This window comes from Phaseolus vulgaris, chromosome 4, assembly GCF_000499845.2.
Source record: "Phaseolus vulgaris cultivar G19833 chromosome 4, P. vulgaris v2.0, whole genome shotgun sequence".
In the NCBI taxonomy this organism is placed as follows: domain Eukaryota; kingdom Viridiplantae; phylum Streptophyta; class Magnoliopsida; order Fabales; family Fabaceae; genus Phaseolus; species Phaseolus vulgaris.
In genome coordinates, this window is record NC_023756.2 from 34,266,579 (window position 1) to 34,277,542 (window position 10,964).

The window sequence follows — 10,964 nt, forward strand, 5'->3', positions numbered from 1 at the left end:
TCATCTATTCTCTTCTTGGAGGTTTTTTATTTCCTCCTCGTTCTTCTTAGCGACCTCCTCATGGGCCTTCTTCATCTCTGCCAACTCCTTCTGGAGGGCTATCATCATTGCCGTCTGATCTGCCTCGGACATGCTTGCCATGCTACGGGTTGATACCATCTACTGTTGTGGTTTCTTCTGGCTCTCCTCGGCCCCACTGTGGGCGCCAATTGTTCTCGAACTAGTTTTGGGGACAGGGAGAACTATTGACTTCAGGTGCTACTCGGTCGGTTCAGCCGCGTTCAACGCTCCTCCTTCCAACTTCCTCACCGAACGACTCCTCAGACTGGTGGGGTACCTGCAGATGACACTCCAACGCTCAAGTTAGTGGGGTATCGTATTCGGCTGTCAGAATATTGTTGATAATGACGTACCTTTTTCCTTGGAATGCGTGATATTTATATTACCTTGATGGGCCCTTGCTGTTGGGCCGGATTAGGGGGTTGCTTAGCGATTAGGGTTGGATTAGGTCGTTCCCTAACCATGGGTTAGCCTTTACTAATCGGGTCAACTTTTGACTTGAGCATCTTATGTCGGTCGGCCACATATGCCATGTGGTCGACCTCGTAGCTTAAGGTGGGGTCTAATTGCGTAGGTTGACCGAGTCAACATCCCCGGTCAGTCATCCCTGTACAGAAATATTTATATGATTTTTTTTAATCAGAACTAAAGCCATATATACATTAATTTAACCTCTGTATTTAATTAGATCATCACAAAATAGTCTATTTTTTAATTGGAGAGAGATGAAAGTCATAAATGAGAAGGAGAGAAGAAAAAAAAGAATGAGAGAGACATTCCAGTGTGCATCACATAATCATTAATGCTAATATTATTGGTGAAAACTTAACAAAAAACTTAAATTCTTTTTTTTAAATTCCTTAAAATAAAATTGATTTTTTTTAAAATTATTATATTGAATTGAATATTAATCTGAAAAATAAGGACAAAAAGTAATTAAACTAAATTTTTCTCATATTCTAGACGGTTTATAAAACTTTCTCTTTTGTTCTTTTTTCTTCAGTCTCTTCGTCTACTGCACTCTTCGACTTCTCCTCCCTCTCAGTCTCCTTCCTCTTTCTCATTGTTGCTCTCAGTCTCGTTCTCGTTCTCGGTCTCGTTCTCAGTCTCGTTCAATTGGTACGTCTCATTGTCTCGTTCCTCGCTCAAATCAAGGTAAGTCTTTCTCGTTCTCTAATATGCTCTTTATCTCGTGCATGCGACTAACATGGTGACGATGCCAAACGCAGTTACTTGAATCTGATCTTCAGTATCACATGCTTCAAGCTGTTCTTAATCAGGTAGGGTTTTTTGTTTTTATTTTGATTTTTTTATTTATTTTCGTTTTCATTTTCGCTTCGTTTTTATTTGATTTTTGATCGACGTTGATCGTAGTGACTCTCACATTTGAACCCTTGGATTAATGTTTTTTTCGTTGCTGTTTCGTTTTTAATGATTGATTTTTGTTTGTTTTTCGTATTGAACGGCTGATAATTTTGTTTTGAGCTATTCTGTCGTTGATTTGGTACAAAATATGTTGATTCTGATGTTGGTTAATACATCTAAATACACTAAGTTAATACATGCTTAGTTCTACATAGGGTGTGTTGTGTTTCTTTTCACTCTCTCTAACATAAATAAATACCTCATGCTAATAAATGTCATGAAAAAACAAGGATAGATATACAACCAAGATACTAACAGTAATTACAACAAAACAGTGCTTTATAGAAAATCTCGATTTCCTAGAGTACGAAGGCAAGCATAATTTGATCTTTTAAGAGAGCTCAAAACCATCTCTCAGAGGTTGCTGCTTGGAAAACAAGAAGAAGGCAATTCTTGAAGCTGAGATGAAAAAAAATAGAGGTAATACTTGATTTACCTGTTCAGTATTTAGTTTAATGTGATGCCTTTCTTATATATAATACTTGATCTATCATTTTTTCGATCTTATAATGTCATACTTGATATATCATTTTTTTGATCTTATAATGTCATACTTGATCTATTCTGTTTTGTCCTTTTATTGTCTGAGCTGAGCCAGTTTTTTTTTTGTCAGTCCATTGGTTTAAACATGATTTTGATTGTGGTGATTGAAGGAATGGTGTGGGGATGGGGGAATAAGTAGAAAAGTGTGGAGTGAATAATATAATAGTTGGGTCGGTGCAAAGGATAAAATTCACTTCATGTGTTGGAAAATAATTATAATGTTTCAGTGTCTTTTAGGAAGCAAAACTCTTTGTTTCCTTTTCTCCATTCAGTGTGCAGTCACTGTACCATGTGACCCTTCCTACAATACCACAACAACACCCACAAAGCTAGTCATAGCTAGATCCCACTTTTGGTGCACAATCACCTTGCTCTGTTTGGCTCCTTTTGGTTAAGGCTGCAACCAAAATGTCCCTTCTCTATTCTCTAATTTTCTCAGTTCATTCTTCACAACAAAATCTAATACTTGTAAACTATCTACATATTTTAGATAAATGATTACTTGCTCCACTGTCTTCTAAATTATAACATGAGACTTTTCAATGGTTGGGCTTTTTGCTAAATGATATTGCTAAGCTATCAAGACATAGGATTATTAATAATGTGCAATGTTTATGTTAAGCAAAAGAGAATGAAAGGGATATAAAATATGACCAAGATGAACATATTTAAATTAAAGGGCTGACACACATTTACTCAACATTATTTAGCACAATGACATGAAGCTGTCTTCTATTATTCTTGTTGAAAATCAATAGAAAATTGATTAGGAGATGAAAAAGAAGATACAATTTTACGTTTACAAGGGTTTCTATTACTCTGGTCACGAGGGCTCCTTAAATTTTTTGTCATAGAAAGATTAACAAAGATTTTATTATAAGAATTAAAGAACTAGAGAGATTGATTGAAATGAAACAAGGAACCTGTACCTGCTTTGCTTAACTGTATACTATTCAACAACAAAAATTAACAATCTTAATACATGATTGATAAAATTAACAGAAAAGATAATGGTCTACATTATAAATAGATAACTACATCCATCATTTTTAATTGGTCAAGGTAGAATATGTCCAGGTTGATGTATGTAGTGAGTAGTCAATCTCATTGTCTTATAGAATACTTGTTAGCCTATTATGTGTTATTGGGCAACACATATCCTATCCTCCACTGGTCTTTTCTTTTCAGTATAAACAGAAACCGGGGAGGACCAGCTTTATTAAACTAGTCATTCCCATTCTGAATTATATATAAGTGAAGCTCTAATACTACATCAAAATCAAGAGTGAATTAGGTTTAAATCAATTCTAAAAGTTAGTATGAGTTAATAATCAATCCCTTTGATCTAGTTTCTGTAAAACGAACATAAATCATCCTTGATTATATCTTCTATTTACTCTAGTATTAATATTTATTCATATCTTTGTATGTGATTGGGATACAAGATTTCTTTATCACCATCTCCCACCGTGTATAAAAATAATTTTCCAGATATCAATTTATTTAGAATATAAACTTCTCTCTACCACATTGGTTAGTTATTTATATATGTTTATTCAAATATGTAATATGTTACTATATGTGTCTAGTAGACAATGTACTAATTTCTTAATTTTATACTTAATTAGCAGGGTCTACTAGTAAAAGAAAAAGAGACCCTACCAAATGTCTCAAGACTTATGGTTTGAAATATGAAGAGCATTTACCCGTTAAATTTAGTGCTCTTGGCCAACCTGTTGGTACTTATTGAGCACATTGAGTAATTATCTGGGGACATTAGCTAGGAATGCACACCTAGCTCCTATGACTTTCACTACTTGGAAAAGACTAGAAGATCATGCTGAAAACATTCTTAGTACTTCACTAACCTTTTATCTTCAACTATATGTAATACTTAAATTATAAAATTTATAATTGATGAGATGTAGTCCAATGTTGTTAAACTCGAGGATCGGAAAAAAATAAATAAATTTGTTACTCGACTTGTAAGAGTAAGAATAACAGTTATTGGTTTAACCAAAATAATATTCAAATTACACACAACTAAAAGTAGGTTGATAATTCATAAAAATGCATTAAACAACTAATAAACTATCCTATGTAATCCTTCCTATTATCTAACCTTCAGTGCTTCCTTCATTATAAAACAAGGTAGAAAACAGAGAGGAACAAAGAAGAACAATGGGTAGTGAGAGTGAACAACAACGAGCGACAGCAGTGGCGAGTGCAAGCATTAGAGAGCGGAGAACGACGACAAGTGTGAGAACAAACAGTGTTGCGAACGTGAATGGTGGCAAGTGTGGTGGCGAGCGATGGTTGTGGGTTTGTTTCGGGAGTTGGTTTTTTGGGGTTCTTTCTGACTTGATTACTAACCCTAGCAGAAAAGGGGACAAGTAGGAGGATTTAGACGGTCCAACAATCCTCTGATTCACCGAGCAACACGCCTACTCGCTCCTATCTGCTATCGCTCTTATTTTTCGTTCGAGTCGCCTCGCCTTTTCCTCCAAACTCATTGAATCGTATGAGTTAAACTTGCGATCTTAACAACATTGCTCTACATCACTGACCTCCATTGCTAGTGTTATCCAATCACCCACATGCTATTTAGACTAACTTATGCTAAGCTATAAATCATTTTATCACTAAACTTTTGATACCTATCATGCATACCGTAGCCCTAGATGCAACAACTTGTGAATAAGTGTGTCTTGCAGTCTCCTTTTGTAGTCTCTACATAAATGACCTCCATTGCCAATGTTAACCAATCATGCAAAAGCTATGTAAGTTAACTTAGGCTAAACTTAAAATTGTCACAACCCTCTTGCGAGCTCTAAGAGCCTTCAGGAGATTGGTGCCTCTTAGGTTAACTATAAGAAGGGGTAACTCTTATTAAAGTATTAGTCATATATATTAATAACTAGAATGAAGTTAAAGTACAAAGTTGGTTCAACATATTAAACTAAAATAATATGGAGAAAATGCATTCCAAACACTAATAATTGATAATTAGAAACACAATTAATTCATTGACACATTAACTTGTTAGATGAATTTAGTTTGAAAATCTCTTTTGATTAATTTCCATATATTATACATTTAAATTTTGGTATGGTATTTATCGATTTCCTACTCTTTTTTTACTCATTCTATCCCCATTCATCGTGTACACTAAATGACTTTTGTCTTTGAAATGAGGAAAAAGGGAAAAAAGCAGTTCATTTAGTTCCCATTACTGACCTTGAAGAATATGCGTATGAGGCAAAACAGGAGAGAACTATTTATGCATGTCAACACCATTAATTTCATGTAATTCTTATGATAACAATTAGGAATGCTATGATCTTTAGATCAATGTTGGAGCATTGTATATACTTGATCCTGCCTGTTGACCAGAACGCTGGAGCTTTGCCTCGTCAAACTTGTATCGACTTCTGCGCCGCGTCAACCTCCGTCTTTCACCGTGATTCACCTCAAGAACCTGCAAAAGAACAGAACGGCGCCGCTGCGGCCGATCACGCTCCGACGCCCAAGTCAGCGACTGAACCACCAATTACTAAGAGTAAAACTTAAGAACTCTGAAGGAACCGTGCAATGTTCTCTCCCAGTATACTCAAGACTCGCAAGCGTAAAGAAGACAATCTGAACGTGCATACCTCAGAAGTTCGTTGGAAACTCTTATATACCTGGATACTTTCTCTCTCCTGGCAGTTACACATCTAGACACGTGGCTCGCATCCAGTTGTACACGTGCCATCATCTGGAGCATCCTTGACTTGGGCGCTACTTCCGACTCTTCTTTGGCTAAGTTACTTATTCATGATACTACTCAGTGCATAGTCGCCTTGGAGCGTGATCTCTTCTGGATGGCGAGTTCGGGTGCCTTCGTACGCACCTTCCCTGTGGTCTCGCCGGCCGCCTTCATGATCTGCACCACCTGTTTCACCGTATATGCTCAAGTAAGCTGTCCCCTGACCTCATCCTCTGGCCAGCTGGGAAATGTCTATCTGCCTTCACCTTTGGCGATGTCCTTGTTTCGGCGATCTCTAATCACTTGGTCGCCTGGGTTTACATCTGGCGACTTCATCTTTAACCCGGTGACCGCCGGTTCTGGTGTGCTGGAGATCGGAGCACGCCAACTTAATAACTGGCGACTACACGAGCCCCCCGACTTCCTTCCCTTCTGCCAGCCAGGAGTCCTATCAACACGCCTATACAATAGCTTGATGCCACGTCATTATTTCCGACTACCAGGGCGGTACACAAGTCCCCCAGTCTTAAGCGAAGACTTGTCCAGCGAAAAGACTAAAGGAGTCACGTCAATACCGATCTACGTGGCGCTGACGCAGAATTCCAAACGTTTGTACTTTCTGCTTTCCTGACGCTCCACCAAACACTCCTCCAATCGCTCGACACGTGGCTTCATCAACGGTTACCCTTAATTGTCGTTTGCGCTTCCAAAACCCATTCGAAAAACCCTTAAACCCATTTCACTTCTACTGTTCCATCACTTCTTTGCTTTCTCAAACGCTTCAAGCTTCTTCTGCAAAAACTCACGACGCTCTGCAACCTCCTGAATCCTCAACTTCCTTCATCGTTCTTCCGATCATAAAAAGGTACTCCCTTTACTTCTTCTGCTGATTTTTCCTGCATTTTAACCGATTCGCATCATCCATTAACTATCTGGTGCATACGCTGTGGGCTGTTTCTTCTATTTCTCCTTTCTCGTAACTTAGGGCTTCGTCTTCGTTACAACGAACCTTCGTTCGTTCGTTTTTCACCCTTTTTTCACGATCGAGTCAGCCTCTGCGGACCCTGATCACCTTTCCTTTTCTTTTTCCTTTGCAGTTTCCGCGATGGCTCGAACAAAGACCACCGCGAATCCTCCTCCCTCGTCACGAAACCCTTCGTCTCAAGCTCACAACGCACCACGAGCACCTGGTGCTTCTTCTTCCCAGGCTGAGAGGCCTGCAACCTCCCACCCTAACCTGGCTCAGGCTACTCCCCTAGTCGCCGGAGGAGCCTCCATTCCTTCCCCAGACTTCAAAAAGCTATACCCCTGGGCCAGCTCGGCACTGCTGAAAGAAACGTCCTCGATAAACTCCGAAACGGCGGTACTCCGACTAAGGAAAGGGGATCAGTCGGATCTTTCCTTTCACAAGGAGCATGACAACAAGGTGACCGTGCTGCCTTGCCACCCTGAGGAGCCGATTTGTGCTGACGACAAAGTGAGCGGTGGCGAGTCGTTCTGCTTCCTCTACACAACGTTATTCAAGAAGGTGAAGCTCCGACTTCCCTTCACCCGTTTCGAGCGAGAGCTGCTAACCGAGCTCGATATCGCCCCCGCCCAGCTTCATCCCAACAGCTGGGCGTTCGTAAGGGCGTTCCAGATCATGTGCGACCATCTGGGGCTGCCAGCGTCAGTGGACGTTTTTCTTTTTCTTTTTAAAGCCAAACACCCGGGAGATCGCTTGTGGGTGAGTCTGAACGGAATTGCTGGGAGGTCGATCCTCTTTATCTTCCAGCAATCCTACAAGGATTGGAAGGGCAAATTTGTCCAAGTACGCCAAAACGACCAGGATGCCTCGATGCTCGACGGGTTTCCCTTGTACTGGGTAAACAAGGGAAACAAAGACGCCAAGGGAAGCTTCAGGATGCCAAGAAGTCCTGACAGCATGGGTGCTTTGGACAAGGATTTGTGCCTCTTCTGGAAGAGCGTGGCAGGCGCCAATATCACCTTCCTCACCACTGCGCTTATCTCCTTCGAGTTCTTCGAAGATCAACTCGAAGTTCGCATAGGTTAGAGCTCACATCAGTGTCTAAGTCATTACACTTGACGTTACTTCTGCTAATTGTTTCTGGGCGTCTTGTCTGTTGTGCACAAGACTTTGGTTTTATTTTCTGCACCACTTATCTGCTTTTGTTGCATACTGACTTATGTGTTTATCCTTCTCTCTGAGCTAACCCATGTATCTTTGTATTATGCAGATCGTATGTTGGGCAAGGGAAAACTGGCTGAACTGAGGGCGCTCGCCCGAGCCCATGGGTTGGCGTCGGGTTCCCAGACCGTGCCAAATTCAGTGGTGGAGATCGCTGCTGCCCAGGGCAGATCGCCCCCTAAAGGCCCAACTCCTTCAGAGGCCCAGCCCGCCCAACAGCGCAAAAAGCTCTTCCTCAGGAAGCCAAAGAGGAAAACCCCTCAGGTGGTCCAAGAGGATGACGAAGAAGATGATGAGGCGACTGAAGATGGCCTTATCACCAAGAGGAAGAGGGTGGCGCCTTCTTCACCACCTTCCACACCAGCTCCACCTCCCACACTGCTTCCTGCTCCAGCTCCCACCTCGCCAGTCCAAGCAGTTCCTCTGGCATCTGCACCTCCTGTGGTTGAGGCCGCCGAGCCCAACTTCATGGAGAACTCCCCGAGCGCCTCCACGCCCTATGTATCAGCTGGAGGGGGCCCTCCTTCAAACGCCTCAACCGCAGATGCTGCACCAGGCGGGGATGAAGGTGCTCACAACTCGCCTATCATCATCACCGAATCCCCGACGTTGCCACCACGCCAAGAAGCACCCATTCAACAACCAACTCAAGAAGGTGGCGGTGAGAACCAACAACAAGCTCCCCTGGTGCCCCCACGAGCAAACCTCTCACTTGAGGTAAAAAGGGTGTGGGAACCCTTCTCAGCAAAACTCAAGATGATGGCGGAGGACTTCCCCTCCATCATTTCCAAAGCTGTGGAGAGTTCCAACAAGAAGCTCCAGGATGACATCTCCGTGCTCCAAGAGGAGAATCGCCTAATCAGGATCGAGGCGGAGAAGTTATCCTGCAATCTCATGCTCGCGGAGCTCGAGCACTCCTGAGTGGAGGATGCCATGAGCACCGAGCTTCGGGAGGCACGCAAGGAGGCCACCGATTTATGCCATAAGGTGCAGCTCTTAGCTCAAGAGAAGATCGAGCTGGAGAGCAAGCTGGTCCCTTATCGCGTCAAAGTGGCTGACCTGGAGGCGTTGATCAAAGCGGATGCCACCAAGGTAAAAACCCTCGAGAAGAGGTCAGCCGATCGGGAGGTCTTCTTGGGGAAGGTCGAAAAGGAGAGAGACGACACCATGGCCAAACTCGCCGAGGCCAAAGAGGAGCATGGGAAGATCACCACACAGCTGGCCCAAGCGCAGGCGGAATCCAAGAAGGTTACTGAAGACCTTCTTCAAGCTCGGGAAACAATCGAAGAACTCAAGAAACAAGCTGAAGAGCTGAAGCAGCAGAACAAAGAAACAGATTGAAGAACTTGAGCTGAGCTCCGCCCAGATTCTCGCTGTTGGATTCGAGGCTGCCCGAGAACAATTCGCCTGTCTGTACCCTGACTTAGATCTTTCCATGGTGTCGCTGAACAACGAGGTGGTGGACGGGAAGGTTGTCCCTTCTGAAGACTAGCTGCTCGCTGCTTCCTTCACCACTTACTCATCTGCCTCTCTCTTACCCAATTTGCTTGTAACAAATTTTCCCTTTTCTGCTCATGTATCTTGAACTGATTATACTTTATTATAAAGTCTTTGTGCTTCTTCTTGCAACTTCTCTGTCTGCTTTATCTTTCCTCACTTCAACGAAATTAACTTAGTAACTTTGTAAGCGCAATCGTATACTATCCGCCTCGAACCATCAGTTTTCGAACAATAACACTCTAACAACTTGTAACCACAGGGTACTGAACCTTAGCGCGAAATCGCTCTTCAAATAACGAACCTCAACCCAACTAATGGCTCAAGACACAGCTCATCTGACCTGCCTTATCAAAACGGGTCTTGACTTTCTCGCTATTGCTTGAATTTCTCCTGGTCGCCAAAGACTCTTGGCGATATCAACTTCCTCCTGCCTTCACAACTTGGCCATTGTTTCTTTATCTGGGGGTAGAGGCGCCTTTCGGATCCTTCTCTACCTCCCTGAGCTTTAGAACAAAAGACCGGGTGGCTAGGCGTTCTCTTCGAACCTACCTTAGCCACCCTCCAAACTTCTTCCACCCTTTACACCATACCTGAACTCGTTCGAGACGAGAAGGATTTTATCTTGCCTGAACTCGCTCATCGGCGAGAAGGTCTTTATCTCGGGCCTCTACATTGCCCCAGGGGTTACATCTTCTCTCCCCCAGAAACACTGAGGACTTTTTGCTGGTGCCTCTACATTGCCCCAGAGGCTACATCTTCTCTCCTCTGGGAGCACTGAGAACTTTTTACTCTTCCTCGCCTGCACTCGCTCGACGGCGAGGAGGTCTTTATCTCGCCTCAGGACGCGCGAGGGCGTTGAGGTCTTTTATCTGGTGCCTCCGATCGCCGAAAGACGATGAGGACTTTAACTTTTAACTGAGGTCGCCAATCGCCGAAAGACGATGGGGACTTAGAAACTTTTTAGAAAGCATGCACCATAACTTTAACTCGCCTTAAATCACATATAAGTGATAGGGTCTTTCTTCAAAACTTTCGGAAAACAACAAGCATGCAATCTAAAACAACTTTAAGCTTCGAAAACTCTTCTTTATTGGGCGGCCTCATTAAAAACCCTCCTTAGGGAAAAAAGAGTGCCCCCTCCAAACTGTTTTAACAGAAACATTGTAAAGCTCTTCGTGTTTGTTTTTACTTACAAAGTTCTTAACTGTAATATAACTTGAGGTGCGTGGCGTTCCAAGTGCGAGGAATCGCCCCTCCTTCCAATGTCTCTAGGCGGTAGGCGCCGTTCCCGAGTGCTTCGGTTATTCTGAACGGTCCCGTCCACTTAGGCGACAGCTTATTCTCCATCTCGTACTGGTGGGCCTTCCTCATCACCAGGTCGCCCTCTCTGAACTGTCTTGGCATCACCTTCGAGTTATATCTTCGTTCAATCCTTCTCTTCACCGCCTCAGCTTTCAATCTCGCCTCCTCCCTGACCTCATCCAGCAAATCCAGATTCAG

At 42.8% G+C, this 10,964-nt stretch overlaps 1 protein-coding gene across 1 annotated transcript; it reads left to right on the forward strand.

The window, feature by feature from the left end:
• Positions 1–1,038: 1,038 nt before the first annotated feature.
• LOC137837556 (uncharacterized) lies at positions 1,039–10,042 on the forward strand. Its single transcript, XM_068646581.1, has 4 exons — positions 1,039–1,215; positions 1,290–1,340; positions 1,844–1,905; positions 8,014–10,042. Exons 3-4 carry the CDS (start codon positions 1,890–1,892, stop codon positions 8,883–8,885), a joined length of 888 nt encoding a protein of 295 aa, XP_068502682.1. The 5' UTR covers positions 1,039–1,215; positions 1,290–1,340; positions 1,844–1,889; the 3' UTR covers positions 8,886–10,042.
• Positions 10,043–10,964: the final 922 nt, after the last annotated feature.